General features: G+C 37.8%; 1 protein-coding gene across 10 annotated transcripts in view; it reads left to right on the top strand.

Moving 5' to 3' along the window:
- Nucleotides 1–822: 822 nt before the first annotated feature.
- The window catches only part of MDM4 (MDM4 regulator of p53), a 52,693-nt gene continuing 26,632 nt past the window's right edge, over nt 823–26,883 (top strand). For 9 of the 10 annotated variants that reach the window (XR_011165746.1, XR_011165745.1, XR_011165748.1 and 6 more), the window contains exons 1-5: nt 823–1,001; nt 14,351–14,461; nt 17,063–17,137; nt 25,325–25,458; nt 25,902–25,951. Coding sequence is in view for 6 of the 10 variants with exons in the window: in XM_069074652.1 (XP_068930753.1) it covers nt 14,384–14,461; nt 17,063–17,137; nt 25,325–25,458; nt 25,902–25,951 (337 nt within the window). In the remaining 4 variants the exon portion in view is untranslated. The remainder of the gene's footprint in view (nt 1,002–14,350; nt 14,462–17,062; nt 17,138–25,324; nt 25,459–25,901; nt 25,952–26,883) is intronic. The other variant, XM_069074653.1, reaches the window with a different exon arrangement.

Genomic DNA, 26,883 nt, shown 5'->3' on the forward strand with positions numbered 1-26,883 from the left:
TTCTAAGTTCAATGGTTTTGTTTGTACAAAAATGTAACAATTTAGGTAATAAAAATTGTCCATTTGATCACCTGTGATCATATCATCCATTGTTTGATCAAGAACTCTTTTCTACCATATCTGTGAAAGGTATCTCCATATCTGCACTTTTTCTTTTAAAGTTATTATTACATGAAGATTATATATCCATTTTGAGTTTATATGTGCCAGGCATCATAAAATTTCTTTCAGATTGCTTTTTGATTTTCCTAAGCATGTTTTGTTGAATAGCGAGTCCTTACCCTTTGCGTTCTTGAATTTCTACCTTCAATTACTTCTGGATATTATGTAACTAATCTGTTCCATTGATATTTTCTTTTTTTAACCAGTACCAAATTAATGACAACTGCTTTGTAGTGTAGTTAGTGATTTGGTCTTGCTAGCCTCCTCACCACATCTCCTTCCTATTTTTTTCGTTATTTCCCTTGACCTTGATTTTTTGTTTCTGCGCTAATTGTTATAATTTTGTCTACTTATATAAAATATTCCTTTGTATTCAGTCTTCTGCCTTCATTTTGTTTTCTGGCCAACAGAATGTGAGGGACCGTTTCATTTTTGTCTTTGTATCCCTAGCTCCCTGCACAATGCCAGGAACACAGTATACAGAATTGGACAGAATAGAATTGACTTTACTTGCTAGATGGCTGGATGGACAGAAAAGAAGCGCAGAGCTCAGAGCTCGGAGGACTTTGGCTCTACTCTATGGTAGGAACGGACAGTAAGACTACAAGAGGGAGGACATTCTAGCAGCTTCTACAGATCTACTCTATGGCTCCTGGTTTCCTCCTGGAGAGGAAGCTCTGCGGAAGCCATATTTGGAGGGGGAAGAGAGGAAGTGGCGTCCTCTTCCCTCGCCCAGGCAAGATGGAGTGGAGGGCGCAGGACCTCTAACTGAACTCCCGGCGCCCAGGAAGGGCAGGGGCCTGTCCGGTTGGGACAACTGCCCATGGAGCTGCCATAGGGTGAGTGATATCTTAGGGCTCTCCCGACTCCCCTGGAGTGTATGAAAGGGGAGGCCGAGGCGGTGGCTGCGGGGGTACTAGGGCGAGGCGGAGGCGGAGGCGGAGGCGGAGGGGGAGGGGAGAAGTTACCTCGCTGGAGCCTGGGGGGGGGGGGGGAGGAGGAGGAGGAGGAGGCTGCGCAGGCGCATGAAGCCCGGGAGGGAGGGAGCCCGGGCGGAGCCGACGCAGGCGCGTGGAGGGATGGAGTGAATATGTGGGAGTTTGGGAGGGCGGGGTTTGAGACTGCTACGTGAGGCTGGGCGGAGAAATAGTCTGGGCGGGTTTGTAGAGAGTGTGGTGGGTTTTGGGTGGTGATGGGCAATTTGGGAAGGAAGAGGAAATAAGCGTTTAAGCGCCTATGTGCCAGACACTGTGCTAAGCGCTTTATGATTATTATCCCGTTTGATCCTCAGAACAACCCGGGGAGGTAGGTGCTATTAATGATAACCACCCCATTTTGACAGTTAAGGAAACTGAGGCAGACAGGTTAATCCTAGAGCGATCAGCTAGTAAATAAAAATCTGTGATTGGAATTGAACTCTCAGGTCTTACTGGTTCCAAGCCCGGTACTCGTGCCCTGTCCACTGCACCAATGTACATTGAAGGCATATGCCTTGTAATTGGGAGGTAGTCCCAGGGAAAAGGCACCAAGGACAGGAAAAGGCCCTGGAGGAGATGGGGTTTGAACTGAGTCTTGAAGGAAGGCACAAGGAGTGGGAGAGTCCAGGCTTCAGTCTCAGCAACTGTAAAGGCACAGAGGTGAGCAACGAGATTGTAGGGAAAATTGGAGGCAGCTGTGGTGTAGAGGGCTTTGGATTTGGAGTCAGTCCTGGGCTCAGATTTGGCCTCTGTCACTCAGTGGTTATCCTACTAAGGGGGTAAGGACTTCTCTAAACTAATTTATTCATCTGCTAGACTGTTGGGGAACAGAAAGCCTCCAACTAGCTTTGAGTCTCATATGAGAAATATGTGTATATATATATATATATATATGTGTGTGTGTGTGTGTGTATGAAATGACATAACATATAGGGAAAGGCACTAGCAGCTCAAGACATCAGGAACAGCCTCATTCTGGAAGAAGTAGGCACTTTAACTGGTTCTTGAAGGAAGCCAGAGTCCAAGAGTTGGAAGTTGAGTAGGGAAAGTATTTCAGACATGTGGGATAGTCATTGCAAAGGAATTGAGATGGGAAGTATCTGGCCAAATTCCAACCTAGGATTACTCTAACCCTCTCCTTCCCCTCCTAATCTGTTGCTGCTGAAGTTAGCTGGAGGAAGGCACCCCAAAGAACTGATTGGGAACACTGCTGATTTGTTTCTAATCTCATCTGGGCCCTCACTGTGGCTAGGCTGTCCTTGTACTCTTCAGCCTAATTAATTACCTTCTCACCGAAGTTAGAAACCTTTGGGGACTTCAAACCTCCTTCCCTTCAGCTCTCCCTACCTGCTTAGTGGAGGACTTCATTTCTGAGAAAATTCAGGCTAGTTCCCATGAACTTCCTATGCTTTTCTTCAAAAACCTTGACATCATCCCCAACTGTTTCCTCTTTTTTTCTAGTCTTTGATAATGAAGTGACTTATTTCCTTACTCAGACATTCCCTCTTCCTGTGCCCTTGATTCCCTTGCCTCCTGTCCTCTCCAGTATATTGCTTTCTCAACCATCCTCTCTCTATGTATGCTTCAGTTTTCTTCTGTATTTCTTCTTGCTTTCCTTTTGCCTCCAAATAGCTCCATCTCTCCTTTCCATAGGACAGAATTTCACTAGACTCTATTATCACTTCAAGCTAGTGTGCTCACACACCCTATGTGTGTGTACATACACACATACATAAAGAGAGATCTATATATCTATATCCCCTTCCTTTTTCAGCCAGACTCCTCGGAAAAACTGTCTACTCTCATTCCTTTCACTTCCTCCCACTCTTCAACCTTTTTCAGTCTTGTTTCCATCTTCATTACTTAACAGAAATGGCTTTCCAAATTTCCAGTGCTATCTCAGTTGCCAAATGTGGTATGCTCTTCCCATACTTCGTTCTTCTTCACCTCTCTGCTGCATTTGACACTGTTGATCATGTTCTCCTGGGTATTCTTGTCTCAGTTTTCTTGAGACCATTCTTTTTTTTTCCCCCTCATAACTGAACACCTGTCAGTTTCTTTTTGCTGGATCAACTACATAGGACCTGTCTTGGACCCTCTTCTCTTTCCTTTGATAACCTCATCAGCTTTTGTGGGTTAAGTTAAATTAAGTTCTCTGCAGAAAAGTCCCAGTTCCTATATACCTAGTTCTGTTTTCTCTCCTGAGCTCCATTTTCACATCACCATCTGCCTATTGGGCATCTCAAATTCAGCATTCCAAAAAGCATTCTCTTTTCACCCCCCCCACCCTCTTTCAACAAACTTTTCTTCCAGTCTCCCAGGCTTATAACCTTGGTGTTATCCTTTTTTGTGTTTTTTAATCTTTTTTAAAAATTTAATTTTGAAAAATTAACAAATACTTATTTTCTCTCATTCCTATCTTTCCTCCTCCAGTTAAACCAAAAAGAAAGAAAAAAACCCTCATAAAGTGAATTCCTGCATTGACTATGCCTAAATATGTATGTCTCATTTTTCACTTTGACCCCATTATCCTCTTTTCTTTTAGGAGGTAGATAGTATGATTCATTTTCAGTCCTCTGTAGATGTGCTTTGTCATTGCATTAGTTGAAGTTCTCAAACCTTTCAGAATTGTTTTTTTTTTTTTAAAGCAATCGGGGTTAAGTAATTTGCTCAAGGTTACATGGCCAGTTATTTCTGGGTGTGGTGCTGAGTATCTGAGCCCAGATTTGATCCAGGTCATCCCAACACTGGGGCCAGTGCTGTTACTCGCTGAGCCACCTGGCTGCCCCTAAGCAATTGGGGTTAAGTAACTTGCTCCAGGTTACAGGGCCAGGTGTTTCTAGGTGGGTGCTAAGTGTCTGAGCCCAGGATGCTATCTCCAGGTCATCCCAACACTGGAGCTGGTGCTCTTACTTGCTGTGCTACCTGGCCGCCCCCAGAATTGTTTTTCTTTATAATGTTATTTAATTGTCTATAAGTTTTTCTTCTGGAGATGTATTTCTCACTTCTCTTTGCATTAGTTTATTCAGGGCTTCCCGGTTTTCTCTGAAGCTGTTCATTTCATCATTTTCTTATGGTGTAATAGTATGCTATTACAGTCATATACCATAATGTGTTTAGCCAGTTTCTAAAACATGGACGCCTGCTTAATTTTCAGTTTTTTGTTACTATAAGAACTGCTGTCTGTTTTTTCCTTATGAGTCCTTTTACTTTTTTCTTTGATGTCTTTAGGGTACTGTTCTCGTAATGGTATTCATGGTTCCAAATTGCTTTCCACAATGGTGGTGGACCAATTCATGCCTCCGCCAGCAGTGCATTAGTGGGCCTGTTTTTCTGAAGCCCCTTCAGCAATTGTCATTTTTACTTTTTTGTCATTTTTGCCTGACAAGTATGAAGTGAAACCTGACAAGTATGAAGTGAAATTTGAGAAATTGTTCTGATTTGTATTTGGCTAATAGTGATTTGGAGCATTTTTCCTTATGGTTGGGTATAGCTTGAAAACTACCTATTACTATCCTTGACCATTTATAATTTGGTGTTCTTATAAATTTGGGTCGGTTCCTTATATACCCCAAATGTAAGGCCTTTATCAGACAATCATGTTGCAAAGATTTTTTTCTGAGTTATCTTCTTCCCTTTTAATTTTAACTTCATTTATTATGTTTGTGGAAAAACTTTTAAATTTTACATGATCAAATTGGCCATTTTGTTTTTGTGATTTTTTTTCCTATCTCTTGTTTGTTCATAAAATCTTCCCTGTCTATAAATGTAAGAGATCTGTTTCTCCTTTGTTCCTTTAAACCGTCTAGGTAGGATGATGCCTTTAAGAGGCCACTAGGTGGCCCAGGAGAGCGCTGACCAGTGTTCACAAATGGTCTCAGACCCTGGGCAAGTCACTTCACCCTTGTCTGTCTGTATCATCCACTATAAAATAGAGATAACAATAGGACCTACCTCATAGGATTACTGTGAGGATCAAATGACATAATATTTATAAAACTTTTAGTACAGTGCCTGGCATGCAGTAGGTGCTTAAGAAATGCTTATTCCATCTATGCTTTTATGTCTAAGTCCTCTGTTCAGACTGCTTTCTTGTTTTTTCAGCATTTTTTGTTGAACAGTAAGACCCCAGCCTGGGGTCTTTCATTTATTGAATGCTGTGGTATTATTTTTGGTTCTTTGTGTGGTGTACATTATCTGTTCCACTGGAAAAAAAAATCTGTTTTTCCATATTTTTGATATCTTTTCCTCTTTTTGATACCTTGTAAATCATTCCCTTCATGTTCTCACAGTTGTATTGCCTTCAGCATTGATCTTCTCTATATCTACTTGATTCTATCTGACTGCTTTTTTTCTCTTTGTGGTCTTCTTTCCATTTTCATTGTTGAAGGTCCCTGGGATGACTTTACTTAACTGGATAGATTGCCAAGCTTTCTTTAGACTGGTTTTATCCTTCACTGCTTCTTTGTTTTATGAGATGACACTGCTCATAATTATACATCATCCTTTTAAGATTTTTCAGATGAGTTCATATTCTAACATAGTGTTGCCTTTGGTAGCAATCTTTCTCACTGGAACATAAGTCAAATGTATCCAGAATAAAGTGCTTTCTGAACTCTTGGTCTTGTAGTGATTAATTTACATTGATTTTAACTTCTGGATAAAATTATTATAGTTGGTGTTGGTGTCGTTTTTATTGTACATTTCCCCTTTTGATTTTCAGTAACTTGTTAAAAACAGGTTTAAATTTTCTCTTATATCACATCCTTTTCTCTTTATTGGTATTTTGATCAGAGTTTTGACAAGTCACTGGTCTGACTGCACAGGTAGCTGACTGAGATAACTCCTGTGCAGAAGTCTTCCTTCCTGTGAAAATGTAGTCATTGTTTTTTTTTTTTAATCAATGCGGGTTAAGTAACTTGCTCAAGGTTACATGGCCAGTTATTTTGTGTGGGTGTTAAGTATCTGAGGCCAGAACTGATCCCAGGTCTCCTGACTCTGGGGCTGGGCTCTTACTGTGCCACCTGGCCTCCCCCAGTCATTGTTATTCTTTGTGGTATTTGGTGCTCACCATGTCTAGTACCTAGCAGAGTCTTTTTATTTATTTTTGAAGAATGTTTTTGTAATATGGAGACCTGAAACTTCCATATTATCATCTATAAGCCTTTGACTTTTCTTATATCTTTGTTCTGAGCCATATTTTCCCATATATTTCTCGCTATCTTCACCTTTTCCCATCTTTGCGTTGAAATCACCAAGAATTAGAACATGATGTTGATTTGGTTTGAAGGGTCTTACTAAGTTGATCATAAAATTTCTCTGCCACTTCATTCTTAGTAATGGTTTTGGTAGTAAGCTGCAGTTATTTTCATGATCTTTTTTGAAGATATTCATATATACTGTAATACATATTGGCCAAATGTCCCATGAATAACAACATGTTTCTTGTAGTTTTATAAAATCAAGTCTACCAACTCTTGTTTTGTTTTGGTTTTTTTGGCTGCTCCAAGGAGTGTCTTCAAGCTACTTTTCCATTTAGCAGCAACTTCCTTATTCTGATTTCACTTATGACAAGAATGTCAAGATTGATTTGATTTAGCTCCTCCAACATCATGTCCACTTGTTGATTCCTGGAGAAGAATCTCATAGACAGTCAGATTGGTGGGCGATTAGAACTGGGTGATTCTTTGTTCTCTTTGTTTCTTTTTCCTTCACTTTGCTACCCTCACTACTTCTGTTACCATACATACATCATGATCATTCAAAATTTTCCCAAGGTAATCAGGAAAAAAGGAAAAGAACTATATATTCTAAAATATTTATAGTAGCTCCCTTTGTGGCAAAGAACTGGAAATTGAGGGGATGTCTATCATTTGGAGACTGAATAGTTTGTGGTATATGATTGTGATGGAATACTAATGTGCTGTAAGAAATGAGAAGTAGGTTGTTTTTAGAAAAAGAAGGAAGACTTGCATGAAATAATGAAGAATGAAATGAGCAGAACCAAGAGAACATTGTATACAGTAACAATGATATTGTTTGAAGAGTAACTGTGAAGGACTAAGGTATTCTGAATTTAGTATTCAAATCAACTACAAAGTTCTGTGAAGAAAGAACTGATATATGGAAGCATGTATTATATGATTCTCTGGGTGTGTGTAGGTGTGTGTGTGTGTGTGTGTGTGAAATGTTGGACTTTCTCTAGTGAGAAGTTGGGAGGGCTGGATTGTCAAGATGATCCAATAAAATTTCAAAACAGAAAGTAAACACCTAAAAATTCAAAAGGATTGAAAATCTAACAATAGAAGTAACTATGTTCAATGACTCGCTGATAGTGAATATCAGGTAAGGCATAAAATGGAAATATAGATGTTAGTTAAAATATTCATCACTGTGATACAAGAAAACCAGTGCAGAGTCCAGGTTTGAGGATTCCTTTTATATTATGAGGATTTCCAGACACTTTCGTTTGTGAGTGATACTGTTGATTGCATTGAGCCCCAGTATACTGCAAAGCCTTCTAGAAGAGATCTATGATTGATCAAAGGAGTTTGACCTGTCCAGTCATACAACAAAGACCAAATCATTGAAGAATGTCTATTGCACAGATTTCAGCATGCATCTGGATGACCACTGTAGAGCTTGTCCAGTAGTTTATATATCTGGAGCAGAAGACAAGTGGGTGCTGAGCTGAGCCCAGAATTGAAAAGAACAAAAAGAGCAGGCTGGATTGCTTTCCAGACACCACAAAGCATTTTTACAGACTCTCAAGCTTCCACCAACAGTGGGGGCCCATCTTTTCGATAGGAACATTTTTATCATTGTTGCAATAAAACCTGAAACACCATTACCTTTGAAGAATGGAAGATGAGCATCATACAGGCCAGTGGAGAAGCACATGGTAGGTGTTAGGCTGTAACAAAATCAGCAACGAAGAATAGGAATAAAAGATAACATCAATAAACTATGACAGAAAGAAGATGGGCTGGTCACATGAGAGAACGCATCTACACACAACACGTGGGAGAGCATAGATGGGAGTTGCCTAGATTGGGCAGGCATGGATGGTTTGCAATCTGCCTTTTTGGTGTGAACTCTAAATTAGAGATCACAGATCCATTTGAATATTTGAGCACATCTGACCCGCTTAGCTCCCCTACTCAGTAAACTTAAGTGTTTCTCTGTTTTCTCCAGGATAAAACTGGCACTTAAAGCTCCCCAGCCTTCCCTCAATCTATCTTTCCAGCCTTATTGTTACATCTTACTTCCTTTCCTCCCTTTTCTCTGTTTGCACATTACATCTCATCTGCTTTCTTTGTGTTTTTGCACTGTCTTTCCCCAATGCCTGGAATATACTTCCTCCTCCTTTGCCTCATAGAATCCCTCACTTTCTTCAAGATGCTCCTGAAAGTACATCACTTTGTACACAAAGCTTTTATTTATTCATCCCCTTCACTGCTAGTATGTTCTTTCCTGACTACCTTGTATTGTTTTTGTTCTGTGTATACACAGAAATGTGTTACTTGCTGTGATAGAAGGTAGATTCCCTGAGAGCAGAAATTGTTTCCTTTTTTGTCCTTGTATCCCTAGCACACAGACGTGCTTAATAAAGACTTCTTGACGCAGTAATCAGTTTTAGCTTATTCCACAGGATTTTAAAACTGTTCTCTCTTCCTGTAGCTGCTGGTGGGTATCCAAGTAGATAGAGCAGCTGGGAGAGACTGGACAAGTAGGACAGGCTCATGTTGTGGGGAGCTGATATTGGGAGTGAGGCGAAGAGCTTAGATTTGACCCTAAAGGCAGCATGGGGAGCTTCTGGAGTTTATAGTAGCACCTGTAGCACTCATATCATCTCTGTGTCGTCCTGAGAATGGCATGATGACATGACCATAGATTTTGAGCTGGAAGGGATATTAGAGGTTATTAAATCCCACACACTCTTTTAGTAGGTGAGTAAATTAGCTTACTGAGAGGCTGAGTGACTGGTTTATGGTCCCATAGCTACTGAGTGTCAGAGTTGGGGTTTGAACCCTGTCTCCAATTTAGCACACTATCCTCTGTGACATGTGTCTTCTACATAGGGATCAGGTTTTCACTCTGAGAAGGGAGGTTTGCAAACACCAAGACAAGTGGCAACTTGGAGAATTTTGTAAAATGTGTTTGAGGTATATATCACACTGTATTTAGAAGTTGGAATGTAAATTTCCCAATTGTTTGAGAATTGTGCCACATTTATTTTTATGTCCAGAATTGGGGTTTTAGATGTGACCAAAACCATTCCAACTGATTGGCTAGGCACAGCCAATACTTGGAGGGAAAATGTTAGGGGACAGGGAATGTTGGTTACTGAATACCTTTATTAGGATCATAAGAATCTTAGATTTTGTTTTTGGTTTTTTTTGGAGGGGGCAAGGCAGGGCAATTGGGGTTAAGTGACTTGCCCAAGGTCAGACAGCTAGTGTGTCAAGTGTGTGAGGCCGAATTTGAACTCAGGTCCTCCTGACTCCAGGGCAGGTGCTCTATTCAATGCACCACCCAGCTGCCCCAAGAATCATAGGTTTAGAGCTAGAAGGGACATCAGAAGGCATCTAGTCCAGTCCCCTCATTTTATAGATGAGGAAACAGGCCCCAGAGAGGTTAAGTTGTTTAATTAAGATCTGTAGTTAGAAGCAGAATTGCCGAGGTTAAGTTGTTTAATTAAGATCTGTAGTTAGAAGCAGAATTGCCATTTGAACGTTGATCCTCAGACTCCAAATCCAGGGCTTTTTCCATTGTACCTTGCTAACACAGTAGGCAAGCTAGTTGCTGTGTCTTCAGTTAAAAAACTTATGGTCAGTTTATAGGGAGCTCTAAGACAGTGCCCGAAATGGGACCAACTTGATTCTCATTGCCTTACTAGCCTCTACCTCATACTTCATTGCACAACCCTTTAAGACTTTGTTTCCTGCTACACTTTTTTCTTTTATTCTAATACCCCAACTGTGCTGCCTTGTAGTTAGTTTCAAATATGTTCTCAGTGGAGGCTGGCACCTGGGGAGACAGATGGATCAGGTGGTGTTTTTGATTTACATATAAAGAAAACTGATGCTCATAGGTGGTGATGTGCCTAGTAAAGTGTTGACATTTATTGTAAGGGATAGGATCTGGATATTTTGACTCTTTTTTGACTGCCTTTTGCCTGTTAATAAGAAAATTGCTGGCACCATCACATCATCCACCATTCAGCTTTAGGACTTAGCTAGATGAAACCTCAGCTGTTTTTTCCTTTCTTCCCAGCTTTGCTCCCTGGAAATAGCACATGGCACTTAATTTTTTTTTTTTAAAGGTTTACTCCTTGGTTCTCCAGAGAACTATATATAGGACAGAGGGGCCAGGATCATTTCTGAAGGCTGAGGGACTTGGGAATGGTTTCCTGGATTCAGATCAATTCAGCAAGCATTTTTGTTAAGTGCCTACTATCTATGTTCGGGGCTGGGGATGTACAGATAAAAAGGAAACAAAACTTGCCAGTCATCAAGGACTCCCTGGTTCAGCTCAAGCTTGCAGGGAGACTTTGCCTCATTCCTCTAGGTATTTGTGCTCTACCCACTTCCTTCAGAATTACTTTTGTATTTACTGACCTGTACCCTGGGGTTCCCCCTTTCAGTAGAATGTCATTTATTACTCTTTCATTTGATGTAGAATTGATAAGACTTGACAATAGATAGCATGTGGAGTAGGGCTGAGAGTGAGGTGAGAAGTCAAGGATGACACGGCAATTTTGAGCCTTGAATGACTGGGAAGATGGTGCTTTTGATGGTAATAGAAAAGTTAGGAATGGAGGAAATAATAGTGTTCATTTTGAGCTTTAAGATGTGTACGGCTAGAGATGTCCAATAGGCATTTAGAGATGCAAGTCAGTAGATTAATTAAGGCTAGATAAATCTGAGAAGTAACTGCACAAGAGATGATAATTGAATCCATGGGGAACTTCAGCAAGCAAAATAGTATGGTAGAGAAGAAAAGAGGGCTTGAAGATCCAGCAGAGGAGACTGAGAATTGCTCCCTCAAATAGAACCAAGAGAGAGTGGGGGGGGGGGAGGGATCAGCAGTGTCAAAGACAGCAGAGACGTCAAGAAGAATGAGGATTGAGGAAAGGCCATTGGATTTGAAGATTAAGACATTGTTAGTCATTTGGAAAGAGCCATTTCTTTTTTTTTTTTTTTTTTTTTTTTTTGCAGGGAGGGTAATTGGGGTTAAGTGACTTGCCTAAAGTTCACACAGCTAGTTTTTGTGTTAAGTGTCTGAGGCTGGATTTGAACTCAGGTCCTCCTGACTCCAGGGCTGGTGCTCTATTCACTGCGCCACCTAACCGCCCCAGAAAGAGCCATTTCTGTTGAATGATGAAATCACAGGACACATTGTGGAGAATTAGAAAGTAAGAGGAAAGAAAATAAGAGTGGAGGCACCTATTGTAGAACAGCTTTCTCAAGAAATTTAGCCACAAAAAAATAAGAGATATTCAAAGATAATCAAGGATAGATTGAAGTGGACACCTGAGCAGAAACAGGACAGCAATGCCAATTATAATTTGATAGAAATGTTTATTAACCACGGTGACTGCCTCCCCAGTAGGGAAGACAGCATCCAGCCTACTGCAGAGCAAACTTTTATAGAACGAGATGTTACTAACAACAAAATATGGTTCCAAGGGGGTGTAATGCCCTTTCTAGTGAAGCCTTGATTACCTAGCAAAAACAAGAACAGACTTGCATGTGGGGTATGTTTCTAGCAACACAAGTGGGAAGTTCCCACCCTGGTAGGCGCCCCTTCTGGCAGGTTTAGGGGGTTTTGGTGTATAATTTCTGGTGGGTACTTCAGGATCAATCGAGGGTTTTTTGAGGATGAGGAGACATTGGGCATGTTTGTAGGCAGGAGTCAGGGGAGACTGAAGATAAATAAGAGGGGTGGCTAGGTGGCGCAGTGAGTAGAGTGCTGGCCCTGGAGTCAGGAGGACCTGAGTTCAGATTTGGCCTCAGACACTTAACACACACACACACACACACACACACACACACACACACACAAGCTAGCCGTGTGACCTTGGGCAAGTTACTTAACCCCAGTTGCCTTCTGAAAGGCCCCCCCAAAAAAGGAAGAAGATAAATGAGAGAGTGGAGATATGTACATAGGTAATTTTCACAAAAGATTTCATAGAAATGAGAAGGTAACAGTATTTTCTTGATTGCTTTTTTTTTTTGGTAGTAATAAGGTCTGTCACCTTTTTCAGACTTTTTGTGTGTCCCCCTCTCTTTCATATGTTTTTGAACTAGATCCCTCAGTGCCTCCAACACAAATCTCCTTTGTTTGTATACTTCCATTGTTGGTTTCTCTTAAGCAAAACTCAAGAGTATCTAGGCTGACTTTGTCCTTTGTGGTTAAGTTGCTTCCTCCTCCTAGGTTGGTATCATTTTGGACTCTTCACCCTACCACATCCCTAACTCCAGTCAAGTGCCAGATTTTGTAGATTCTCTTGTGGCCTGTCATTTTCTTCACCCATACTATACCTCCGTAACTCAGACCCTTATCACTTCTTACTCCTTAATTTATTTCCTTTCTTTTTAATACTTTCTCCATCCTCCACACTTGCTTGCCATAGAATCTTCTGTGGTTCTCAGTTGCCATTAGAAGGAAATATGTGCTCCTCAGTTTATCATTTAAAGCCCTTCATAGTCTGCTTTCCAGCTGCCATTCTAGATGTACTGTAGTTCACATTAATCTGCCTTCATAGTCTATTGAAGTATTTCATATTAATTGCCTTTATGGTCCAGCTAACTCGGTCCATGTGCTACTTCTAAAACTCACATTTTATGTCTTGTATTCCTTTGCACTGGTTTTCTATGGTACCTGTAATACGATTCCTGCTCCTCTCCACTTCAGGTGCAACCTCCTATGTAAAGGAACTTTTCCTTAATGATTAGTGCCTACTCTTTATTTAATTTTTTATTTTTATTTATTTACTTTGCTTTTTGGAGGGGGGAAGACAGGGCAGTTGGGATTAAGTGACTTGCCCAAGGTCACACAGCTAGTACGTGTTAAGTGTCTGAGGCTGGATTTGAACTCCGGTCCTCCTGACTCCAGGGATCAGTGCTCTATTCACTGTGCCACCTAGCCGCCCCTATTTATTTTCTTATATTATGTGGCAGTTATACAGTAATACATGGCAGTGAATTTGTGTTTTGTTATCTGAAGAAATAAGTGTTCTTTTTGCACACAATTTATCTTTGTTGTTTTCATCACAAAATCATTTTAAGGATCATTTCTATTTTGCATAGTTGGTGTTAACTGTAGTTCATTAAAACACCTATTGTCAATACTAGCCAATTCTTGATTTTTCTGTGATAGATTTTCTAACCTTTTCACGTATTTTCCCTGTTGACTATTAAAATTTTATCCTTGATAGATTAGTATTTTTGTCAGACAGTGAATGTAAGGCAAACTCATTAAGGTAAACTACCTACCACTCTATAACTTTATTCCTATAAAAATTGAAATTTGGGAGTAATGGAAATTAGGCAAAGATGAATCATCTTTGGATTTGTTCATGCCTTTTTTCTTCATGAAAAATCAAGAGTTGATAGTACTTTATTCTTGGTTTGACTCATTTATGTTGTGACCTTTGCTGTGACTGGATTTCACATTGTTCTTAAAGGTTGACTAAGCTGTTACTAACTATTTTGACTCACATTCCCATGACCTGGTTCAAAGACTTGTCCTAACTTGTCTCTGGAGATTTCTCTTTAAGTGCTACTGAAATACTTTAGCATCCTTATCTACCTCCCACTGAAGTGGTATTCTGGAGCTTAGAGAGGAAGAGCCAAGTAAAGATCAGGGAGGAGTTCAGGGAAGAAGGAGTAATATGTGAGTTGGAGTTGAAAGTAAAATAATTTAGTTTTAAAATGTTGTGTTGAGGTTGGACCATATATAAACCTATTTTTTGCTTCAGACAAAATCACCTGAGATGGAGGGGTGTTAGTGATTTACTTGTTGGAATGTGCCTGAAAGTCATTCAGACAGGTCAGAATACACTGATCTGCTTCTGTTGGAATTGTCTTTATTTTAGAATGATGATGAGTGCTTTGTCTTTTATATCTTGAAAAATTGATATGATTAAGCTTTTTTTGAATTTAGGAAGTCTAAAATGCTTTGAGTAACTTTTTTTTTTTTTTTAGTTAATCCTACAAGATTGCAACTTCACTGCCAAAATGTCATTGTCTTCTACTTCTGCACATTGTTCAGCATCTGAAAATGCTTGCAGGATTTCACCAGGACAAGGCAATCAGGTAACCTGCTTTTGGGTATTTCTGTTTCTCTCTCTTTAAAGAAAGCATCCAGTTCTGGTATGGGAACTGAACTAACTGGTGATTTAATTTTCAGACAATAGCATTCTCTGTAGAACTGCTTTAGAAACACATCTTGTAGAAGCCATGTACAATTTTTCTGGCTCTCATAACCTGAGTTGACTACTGAGTAAAAATATATTGGTTACTAAGGAAGGAAATAATTTGAAAGTTAATGTTTTTCTTAATGTGAGGATTTTGCTAATATGGTAAGACAGTCTTCTGTGTATTATTCAGAAATAGGTTGTCCAGCTGCTTAAGGGCCAGCTCCTTTTTTGTTTTTTATTAGTACCTCTGTGAAGTAAGTACTTAACTCTTTTTTTTTTTAAGCAGTTGAGGTTAAGTAACTTGCTCAAGGTTACATGGCCATTTATGTTGTGTGGGTGCCAAGTATCTGAGGCTGGAACCGATCCCGGGTCTCCCGATGCTGATGCCGGGGCTGGCGCTCTTACTCACTGTGCCACCTGGCCACCCCTAGTACTTAACTCTTAATAAAAGTAATAAGTGTTATAAGGACATTAATCATTGATTCATTTTAATTTAGTAATTAAAGTTTAATTGAAAACTCTACTGGGATTTATTATGGGGGCTATGTCTTCATATTCTGTTGTAAGAAATTTACACTTCAAAGACACAGAAGTCGGTAGCAAAATTAGGCTTGTACTGATCAGTCTGTCAGACTGATTTGGCAAAGATTTGTAGTGTGTCGCACCAGCCTGCTACCACCACTATCCCAACCATTTTCCTGAGTTTTGCCTTTTTACTTTTCTATAGATTAGGGTAGTAAATCTGGATTAGTTATAATTTAACAATGAAAAGAAATTCAGAGAAAATTTTGAAATGACAATTTGTGGGATAGAGGCTTGAATTTTTACTTAGGAAAAATACCACCTAGATTGGACAAAATAAACGGAAACTTATGGGTTAACTATTTCACAATTCACACCTTGTATTTAGGGACATTATGATAGTAATCATGTTTATTTGTTTAAAAAAGTGTGGTTACTTTCACTTTTTTTTACCTGAGAGTATATTTCCCAGTAGCAGAAGGGATTAGGGGAAGAAGAGAAGGAATGTTCTGTCTTTGTTACAGCTGTCAGCAACTATGTTTGTCCATCCATTTGAAATACAAAAAGATAAAACAAAGCATTAGGGTAGTTGGGGAAGGAGACCAGATAGGAGATTGTAGAAAAACTGTCTTAATCAACATTGACTACTTGAAGTAATGGTAGAAACTATACAATTTTTATTTCTTCCTGTCCTGGAGTTTTGTAGTACCTGATCAAGGAATACTTAGAAAATTATTGAACTCTCAGATTGTACTGTGCAGATGTGAACGTTTAAGAAAAGGGGGTGGCTAGGTGATGCAGTGAATAGAGCACTGCCCTGGAGTCAGGAGGACCTGAGTTCAAATCCATCCTCAGACACTTGACACAATTACTAGCCTTGTGACTTTGGGCAAGTCACTTAACCCTAACTGCCCTCCAAAAACAAAAAAAAAAAGTTTACAAAAAACCATCAAAAGTACATTTAATATAATGTCCTTTACTGACCTAATCAGATTATAGAAAATTTGGATATTTGGATTAGTAAGACACTTGTGGTTAACACCAAAAAGTGATCCTAATCTTGAGCACTTACTGTCTTGTGCTATAAACAGTATAGGGAAGTAGAGGCAATTTGCTGTAGCAGAAAGAATGCTGCATTTAGAATCTGAAAAGAGTCTAACTGCTTATGAGTAGTGACTTTTCTGAGCCTTTATTTGTAAATGTTAGCTTTATGCTACCAATTTTGCAGGGTTATCGTGAAGATTAAATGAGGTCATGAATATAAAATACCATATAATGAACTGTTATTAAACCAGTGTTATATTCAGTGAATCAACCAAAAATAACCCTTATTGGTATTTTTAATATTTAGCTTATCTTGAAAAATATTTTATGACTTAATTTTAAAAGCTGTGATTTCTTTGGTATTGTAAACTTCCTCGACTAATTTAGATTGGCACCTGCTTTGCAATTTAATCTTAGAGATGTATCTGGGAGCACTGAGAAGTTAAGGACCTTGCCATGGTTATCCAATCAATATATGTCAGAGGCAAGACTTGATCTGTGGTTGTCTTTCTGTCTTCTGTGTCATGCTACTCTCCTACCTTAATTTTAAGGCTGCATTTGGCTGACATACCTTTTCTTGTGAAGGTTATACAAGAGACCAGTTTCTCAGAAGTGTTAAATGCACAAAATGTACTTGAATGACTAAAGTTATTTTAAAATACATGATTAGATATCTTAATAGATGGATATTAAAACTAATGTTTTATTTTGGGAATATAAATTTGTAAAGGGAAGATAGGACAAATGTATTTCATGTTCTTGAGGGCAATGAATACCTATTATTGGTTGCTAATGTAATAGCCTATATGCAAGAAATAACCACCAGTGTTTCTTAGGCATTTAGAGAGACTCACATTTGTGTATGTCTTTCAGTATATACATGAAATTTAGCTAAAATGTAAACAGCAGATTATATTTATTTCTATATTAGGTACGACTGAAACTGCCCCTGCTCAAGATTTTGCAAGCAGCAGGTGCACAAGGTGAAGTGTTCACAATGAAAGAGGTAAGCATCTAGACCTCTTGTACATTAACTTTTAGGAAACAAATAGAAGTCAACTAATTCTCCAACACATTTCAAGAATACTTCAACAGTGGAAACCAGGAAGTGAATTAGTGTCTTAATTCTCCTAGTAGCTCACTGTCCATATTTTTAGACAATCTAGATGACTGTGTGACCCAAATTTTTAGGACACATCATGGAAAAGGGAGAAGATTTAAATCAGTAGTTCTAGTTTTGAGACGTTGGAGTAGCAATTTCTGCTGTCTTTTAAACACTTAAGTTCAAGTTGTATTTGATTATAAATTTTTTTCTCGAGTTCTTTTTGAAGTGGGTTGTCAGCTAAATGTAAGATTCACTGTGAATTCATTTATTTTAAGATTAAAATGCAAAGTATGTACAAGATTAAAAAATGACACTGTCACTGATTTACAGGGTATCCTGCCTGCCAGGAATTAAATGCAGTAGTTTTTCATTATAAATATGTCAGATATTCCTGCAAAACCCTATGACTTATTTTAAACACTTATGCATTTAAATAACTTATTTAGCTTCTAAATTTTTTTTTTTTTGCAAAAACAAATTGAATACTTTTAAATGGTTAAGGGCTTAGTGTTAAAATGTTAATCAGCGTTAGCAGCCCACACATAGCATAGTAGAGCTCTTCCATTGAATGGAAAAAAAATCACGTGTGTCTCTCTAATTTACTGAAACATTTTGTTTTGACACAGCAAACAGTTCCAAACAAACTGTTTTAGAGAGCACATTCTTGGAGAAAGTTAATTTACTTATTGTTAATCTAGAGGAGGCATGTGTCATTTAACTTTGACAGAATGCTTTTTAATATTGACTTTTGCATTTGGCTAGAGTTTTGTTGCTTTTTCCATTGTACTTGTGTCTACTGTTCATTTGGTTCTGTTGACTTCATTTAATGTGTCCTTTTGTAGGTCTTCAGGTTTCTCTGGATTCATTATTCCTTATGTTGCAATAATATTCCGTTTCATTCATGTACCTTAATCTGTAAAGCATTTCTCAAAAGTTTGGAGGCTTTTTGTTATCACAAGTAGCCTATTATGGTCATGTATGTACATAGCGTCTTATCTTTCTGTAATTTACCTTCTGTATTAACGATTTCAGTAGAGAAATGTCTTGAAGAGTATGAACAAATTAGTAACTTTAATTGCATAATTTAAGATTTTTTTTTCCAGAAGGATTGAACCATTTCAAAGATAACTTTACTACTAATGAATTGGCAGTCATGTTTTTCAACAATGAGTTTTCTTTTCTTTTTTTTTTTTTAGTATCTTTGCTGCCTTGATAGTTGCAGGATAGGGGATTAATGCTTCAGGATTGTTTTAGTATGTGTTTGTCTTAATAGGGATTTTGAAAATTTTTCAAGTCTTTTTTTCAGTTGAAGGGATAAAATTTGTTAGTATCTGAGTACTGACTAGGGAGTGGTTCTTAGTCATACACTTGTTATTCCCTATAGTTTTTAGCTATCAGACTTTCATTAGAGGGTTTTTTTTTTTTTTTTTTTTTTTTTTTGGGGGGGGGGGGAGACAATTGGGGTTAAGTGACTTGCCCAAGGTCACATGGCTAGTTTTTGTGTTAAGTGTCTGAGGCTGGATTTGAACTCAGGTCCTCCTGCCTCCAGGGCCAGTGCTCTACTCACTGCGCCACCTAGCCGCCCCCATTAGAGGTTTTAAATGTAGTTTTCCCCAAGATTTTCTTTTTCCTTCTGATGTTAGATGGATAGGTTTTTATTTGTACAGAAGCTTTTTAGTTTTATAAGATGATTATCTGTTTTGTATGTCATGATATTTTCTATCCTATGTTCAATTATGAATTTTTTCCCTAGTGGAAAAATAGAATCAAGTAGAAAATAGTGGAGAATTTCCATTCCTAGTAGAGAAATTAGTTGAGAATAGAAGGTTTCATCTTTCATGATTATGGAGTTGTGAAAGAGTTTTCTTTTCTCTCTAGTTTTTAAAAAAATTATAACTTTACATATTTGTGCTATTTATCCATTTGGAATTTGTTGTAGCAGAAGATATAAAATGCTGACCTAAAGATTTTTTGATTAGGTTTTTTTTTTTAATTAAAAAATTTTTTTTATTGAATAATAGTTTATTTTCTCTCTCACCCCTTATGTTACCTCCATACCATTGAAAAAAAGAAAAACAAAACCCTTGCAACAAATATAGTCAGATAAAACACATTTTTGCCTTGGCCATATCTAAAAATAAATGTCTTGTTCCATATCCTGAGCCTGTTACCTTTCTTCTGTCTGTCAGGAGGTGGGTAGCATGCTTCATCACAGGTCTGCTGGAATCATGGTGTTGATCAAAAGTTCTTTTTTTTTTTTTAACTATATGTTATTCTTGATTTGTTCGCTTCATTCTGCATATAAATCTAATCCAGGTTTCATGGAAACATCCTCCTTTATAATTTCTTACGGCACAATAGTATTCCATTGCATTTGTATGCCATAATTTATTTAGCCATTTTCCAATTGATGGGTACCCCCTTAGTTCCCAGTTCTTTCCTACTACAAAAAGAGCTGCTATAAATATTTTTGTATATATAGAACCTTTTCTTCTTTCTTTGATATATTTGGGGTAAAGGCCTAATATTATTGCTAGGTCAAGGAGTGTGCACAGTTTTAATGACTTTTTGGACACACTTCCAAATTGCTTTTCAAAATGGCTGAACTAGTTCACGGCTCTTTGAGCAGTATATTCATGTGCTATATGTTAAGTTTCTTTATTGTTATCAGTAGTTAGGTGGCAGCTAAGACATGAGGAAGACATGTGTTCTAATCCTCATGCAGACACTGACTCTCTGACTGGGCAAGTAACTTAACCTCTCAGTGTTTCAGTTTCCTCATCTATAAAATGGAGATGATAATCACCTACCTCACAGGACAGGGTTATTGTGAGGATCATATAAGTTTATATATGTAAAGCACTTTGCAAACCTTAAAGAACAATATATATGCTAGCTATTATTAATCATATGGCTTGTGCTCTTGGATTTATCAAAAGCTAGTTGCATTTGTTTGTAGGTCATGTTTATTTGGCCTGTTCTACTGATGTACTTTTCTATTTTTTAATCCAGTGGTAGATAATTTTATTAATTGATGCTTTGTGGTGTAAGATGAAATCTGGTGCTGTTAAATTTCTCTCCTACTTTTTTTCATTATTTACTTGGATATTCCTCCAAATAATTTTTTTAAAATTGTCTAATGACTTTGGCAATTTGATTAATAAAACACTAAATCTGTAGAGTAATTTAGATAGTGTTGCAATTTTTACTGTATTGGAGTGTCCAATGTGTTTGCATTTCAAAGACTTTGCCCAGTTCTGGGTTTCTTAAATGGAGTGCTTGGAAATCAGTTCTGTGAAAATTCCCCTCCTCCTACTTAAGCTCAATATTCAATATGCATTTTTCTTGTGTGAAACATTTCCGCCTTTATATTCCAGTATTTCTGTTCTTGTTGCTGATAAAAAATAGTTTTTTAGGTAGTTTTGCATGATTTTGACCAGAGTTCCCTTTTGTAGAGGTGGTTTTTTTTTTTAGACCACTTAGAATATCTTTTTGCCCTATGAGTTCTTGAGAGTAACAATCACTTTTTTTTTGATGATGGCTTGTAGATTGTATTGATTATCAGTCTCTTTTTTTTCTTCTCCCAATGATACCACTCCCTCCCCCGAAGTCTGAAGGTATTTCCAATTAGATGTAATTGCCTTCCAAAAGGGCTAGATTTTGAGCAAGCTTTTTTATACCACTTCCTAAATTGTAAATTGCTTGTGTCTTTGAGAATCTAAACACCATGGTGGCTCTGTTGGTCTGTCAAAGTCTTAAGTTTAGGAGAAAGTTCTTTACAGAAATAACAGTAAAAATAAATCAAATGCTTTGTAATTATAATGATAAAACTTTGACCCAGAGAAGAGTTGAAAAGAACTCTCCATTCATTTTTGGGGCGGGGGGGGGGACCTATGGCAGGGAATATTGAATGTCCTGACAGACAAGGCCTATGTGTTAGTTTTGAACTGATTTTTTTCTTCTTCTTTTAAAATTTTTGTTGTAAGGTAGAGTTTGGTTGGAAGAGTTAGAGATGTATTTCAGGAGGAATGTGATAAAAAAAAAAATTCAATTATAAAAGGGAAAAAAAGAAAACACTGTTTTAGCACCATTCCTAAACCTTCAGTTTCTACACCAGTGTTGCTTTATAGCAGTGGCACTCACCTTTTCAAATATAAATGCTCTTTTTGCTTAAATAATTTGTGGACCTTGTTCCCCCCACATGATAATTACATGCATGAATGAGTATTGTGCTGGAGCTAAATAGAGATCATAGTAACAATGTTAGGTCTAAAGGGACTATGCAGATCCTCTGAATAACTTGGGGACTGTAGCCTCAGCATTGGGATCCACCATCCTAAGATTTTACTGTTTGCTGTTTGAGTCTTAATGGGGAAGATTAAAAGGACAAGATTGCTTGATGGTTGCTGAGATCTTGTTTTTATTTAGTCAGCACATCAGCAAGCATTAATTAAGCTTCAGTTATGTGCCAGTCATTGTGCTAGGCACTGGGCATATGAAATAGATCTGTCTTCAAGGAAATTACTTACTCTTTGGTGAGAAAACACTTCTTGGGCATTCGAGTCAACAGGAAACTAAGAAGTACTTCGGGTCATACCTGTTCAAATTAATATTAGCACATCAACACTTAATGGTTTCCTAGAATTTCCTGTCAATGCACTTAATGCAAAATGCATTGAGGCAGCAGAGTAAAGCCAGGAGCCCTGAATTGTGTCACTACACTTGTGTTTTGGTTCCAGTTCTGTCATCTGCTTATTGTATTAAAATAATAACTGGCATTTATATATCACTTTAAAGTTTGTAAAATGCTGTGGGCATATAATCTAATTTGAACCTCATGACAAACAGTACTGAAAGGTACTACAGGTGGTATTATGACTATTTTCTGAATGAGGAGCATACTTGGAGAGATGAAGGGACTTGTTCATCATTACACATCTTGGCCTATGAAGGAGATGAACAAAGATTTTTGTGACTCAGAAAACCACCTCTCTTTGTCCAAGGCCACCCCTCTGTCTAGAAAGCCATGTTGCTTTTTTTTGGGCAAGGGAGTACATTGCTTTGGACCTCAGTTCCTGTTCTTTGCAATAATGTTAGGTTAATACTGCTTGACCTCCCTAATTTAGAGGATTGTTGTCAGATTCAAAGTAATTGAGGTAAAAGTATTTTGAAAAGTATAAATTTCCATAACAATATTATTAGAGGAGCCTGCTCTCTGTTCTGTGCAAGTTCTCCTCCTTAGAGTTTGACACATGTGGTTGCACTTTGTTGCTAGGTGTCTTTCTCCTTTCTCTCTTTGCTCAGGTTACTTAACTGTTTATATTGGTACTCTGGGGCATGTCTCTTGGAAAAAGGCACATAGTAGTATCACTTATCCAATGTAATGAGAGTAGCTTTAGGAGATTGTGCAGATGTCTAACATAATAATGAGGTGGGTATTGATAGTTCCCTTAGGCTCTGCTAAATAAGTTTGAAAGGTGTTAGGGGCATAAATGATTTATATGTACTTTACTTTGCTGATGATTGAATTGTGATTGGAGCAAAATTCTAATTGACTGAGGACATAAATGGACTTAATTAATGAAGCATTGTTGCTGCTATTTTGGGGGGTTTTTTGCCTGATACTTGGGCAAATCAGTTTGTAGTTGCTTTAATTTTGTGATACTGATTTATAAACTTAAACTAAGTCTGTAGAATAAGCAGCACTAAGTTAAAATGAGTAGTGACAGTATAGGTTATATTTCACTTGTCATTTTAAAATATTTTATTGATACTCTTTTAAAATAATGCTTTCACTAACCAGTATCTCCCTTGCCTATTATAGAAAGTACCAAAAAGTTCAATTAAGCAAAATGAATCAGTCCACTAACCATGAAGAGGCATTTGTCATTTCTCTCAAGTCAAGATTTTTTAGAATTGTTTTTTGGTGATAACTTTTTGATCATAGTTAATGTACTTGTTTATTTCCATTTTGTTACTCAGGTGAAATGCTGCAAAAGACACTGAATTTTTAAGTAATTGAATGTTGAACTTAAGTATACTTATTTGCTATAGGTTATTTTTTTTAGATTGAAAGGAATGCTGTTTATTTTTTTGTAGTTTAATTGTTTATTTATTTAAAAATAATCTGTGTATTCGGGATATAGTTTGTCTTTCCTAAGTTACGTATCAAGAGTGAGGTTGAGAAGAGAGAAGACCACCTAACATTTACTTGTGTAGGACCCCTTTATTTGGAACATCACTGAACTTGTCAGATTTGTGGAAGGTCATCTGTATAAGATTCTAACCTTCAGACTTCTTTAAGGCTGTAGTGTTTCCTCTTCTGTAGTCTTCCCTCTTTTTTCATTTTATTTCAGTTATTGTACAAGGAGGGTACTGGATGAGATGATGTTCCTTCTAAGTGCTGTGATTCTGGATGACTAAAATTAGTTGATAAGATGGAGAAAAGAATTCCATAGTATGCATTTTAGGCACAAAACCACTAGAAAACTAAAAAGTTTTTATCCACTTATATTAAACAAATTCTAAATTTTAGAGAGAGTAATAGAGGTCCAAACACGGTCAGAGTTCCATATGCCCATGTTAGAAATTTGAAAATTTCTAATACAAGCTGTTTTGGGGTGATAATTTACAATCTCCAATAAATAAAAGTCCACACTTGGGCTTAAGTAAAAGTTCAAGATTTAGATAAAAGTCTCAGAATAATAGTACCTTAATGTGTTGGTGCATTCTGAATAATTTTTGTAAAATTATTGTCTCTTTGGCTACTCCCTCTGATTCTGGACTTGTCTCTTAAAATACTTTTGACAGCTTTATTTAATTGTAGTTGGTTTATTTTGTAGCCATGTGTATTTTGTGCTTTTAAGAACATTACTCTTCGAAGGGGTGTGTAGGTTTCACCAGCCTGCCAAAGGGAAGCACAACAAAAGGAGAATTCTGCTCTGAGGATTCTCACTTCTACCTGAGCAGAAGTAAACAGAAGAGACTTCCTTCTCTTGGTCTAAAGATTATTTCAAATCACTTCAATAAGGGTGGATTAGAAACTAGTTAGGCCTTCTGTAAGAAAGATGTAAAAAGATGTCAGTGTAGGGCTATTTCATAGGATAAGGTTTTCTTATGCAAGATTAGTCCAAAGGCTAAGATGCCAAGAAAAGTGCTTTCTTAATCTTTCCAGAAGATGGAATGTGTGTTAAATCTGTATCCCAAAGAGATCCAAAGAGGGGGAAAAAGACCTAGTCGTACAAAAATATTTACAGTAGCTCTTTTTGTGGTGGCTAAAGAATTGAGAGTCGAGGAGGATACCTATCAACTGGGGAATGGCTGAACAAGTTCTGGTATATGATTGGGATATTATTGTGCTATAGGAAAGGACAAGCAGGATCATTCCAGAAAAACCTGGAAAGTGAATGTAAAGTGAAGAACCAGGAAAACTGTTGCATACAGTAATAGAAATAGTGTACAATGAAGAAGTATGAATGACTTAGCTATTCTTTGAAATACAGTTATCCAAGACAGTCTCAAAAGACTAATGAGGAGGCACATATTTAGGTATATACAGAGCAAGTACCAGATGACCTTGGGGGGAAAGGCACCAGGAGCTGGTGGGACAGGGAATACCCCCTGCAGAAGATAACAGTGGAGCTGAGGCTTGATTCTAAGAAGCAGAGATGAGGGGGAACAATTTCCCAGGCACCAGGGTTTGTCAGTGTGGAGGTAGAGGGCATTGTGGAAGGAATGGCAAGAGTATGTGGAGGGGAGTTACTCATGATAGGGATGGAAACAGGGTGATGTCAGGGTAGGAAGGTATTTAAATATCTATTAAGCCACTGCTGAGTGCAAAGTACTATGCTAGGTACAGGGGACACAGAGAAAAATGAAACCATCCTTGCCCTCATGAAACTTTCATTTTATTGTAGCTAGTACCAATCATGTCCTGATACCCTGCAGTTTTATTTTACTGTAACACTGAGGTCCTCAAAAATATTGATGTTGACATTCCTCAAAAGGTATCCCTCATGTATAAAAATGAGTGTTGAGTTGTAGGTAGTAGCTGAACAGATGTTGTTTTGCTGTTTTATCCCTTTGTAGGTCATGCATTATCTAGGCCAGTATATAATGGTGAAGCAGCTTTATGATCAGCAGGAACAGCACATGGTATATTGTGGTGGAGATCTTCTAGGAGAGCTGCTAGGACTTCAGAGCTTCTCTGTGAAAGATCCGAGGTAAGAAGATGCAACATTTGCCTCTTGGGGTTTGTCCATAGCCTTGTGAATCTGTGTCCAAAAGCCAGCCAGAGTTGGGAAGTCCAGTTCTTTTCTCCCTGTGTAGTAACATCTACTCCTTCTGAACCCATCTTATCTTAGATTTGTAATGAGGATTTGCTTAGTTAAAATTTAAAACTAGAAGTCAAGAACTGATTTTTCCATTAAATTAGTCTTTATTTAGGTTGGCAAGCCACAGAAATAGGAACTATTGGTTTCTCTCTCATAGATCTGTTTCTTCAACAATTAAAACAGGAATAATAATGCAGCACCTCCCTGCCTCAAATGGAGAGAAGTAATAACATTTGTTAAAAAATCACTTTGAGAGTTCTTAGAGAACTATAGAAATCTGAGTAACAATATATTTTTTCTGTGTTTAATTTTTTTCCTTCATCTCTTAACAGCCCCCTTTATGACATGCTAAGAAAGAACCTGGTTACTGCAACTGTTACAGGTATGTCCATCCTCTTTTGTCAGAACATACACACATGCACATGCACACACACACTCACACACTTAGTACCACAGTGATTTGATAAGGGTAAGTAATTGGAAAGGAGGAATATGGATTAAATCATATGGGAATGATTAGAAGGGATATATCACTTTCAAAAATGTTATTGACATGTATTCAAGCGCCAGTTTGTTTATCTTTTTTCTTGATTATGATGTGTTAACTCTTTTCAATGTAGTTGATAAAGTATTTGGAGGAAAGTGTGTGTGTGTGTGTGTGTGTGTGTGTGTGTGTGTGTATTTGTCTTGACTATATTTGTCAAGAAAATGGGTGAGGTCCTAGGGTTGAGTGAGTGAATCAGATGTAATTAAGAACTGGGTCCCTGTATTTTACCATTTCTAGGAATATAAAATTACAAAACATTTTGTTAAGCCTCTAATCCTAGATTTCCACCTATTTGAGCTAGTCTCAAATTAAGAAAGTCTGAAGATTTTTGAAACTGTCTTCTTAAAGAAATCTACCCTAGTTGTGTTAATCCCTGAAATTTTGTCTTGTTTTGCTAGTTTATTAAGCAATAAATAAATTGGTGGTCATCCATCCCTAATAATTGTGCGAGCTTAGAAATAACGGAAAACACTTTGAATTCTTTCAAATCTAAATGTGAATTGTAGTTCTTAAATTCTGCAGATAGGGCGGCTAGGTGGCACAGTGAATAGAGCACTGGCTCTGGAGTCAGGAGGACCTGAATTCAAATCCGGTCTCAGACACTTAACACAAAAACTAGCCGTGTGACCTTGGGCAAGTCACTTAACCCCAGTTGCCCTCCAAAAAGAAAAAAAAATTCTGCAAATAAACTTTGGGATCCTCTTGGACTCAGTGAGACATTTCTGAGTAGGAAGGCCTTGTAAATGAAATGGCTACATTCTTGAAAT

The sequence above is a fragment of the Petaurus breviceps genome, unplaced genomic scaffold (assembly GCF_028583685.1).
Source record: "Petaurus breviceps papuanus isolate PSGF00001 unplaced genomic scaffold, PetGlider_PUasm1.0 90895, whole genome shotgun sequence".
Taxonomy (NCBI): domain Eukaryota; kingdom Metazoa; phylum Chordata; class Mammalia; order Diprotodontia; family Petauridae; genus Petaurus; species Petaurus breviceps.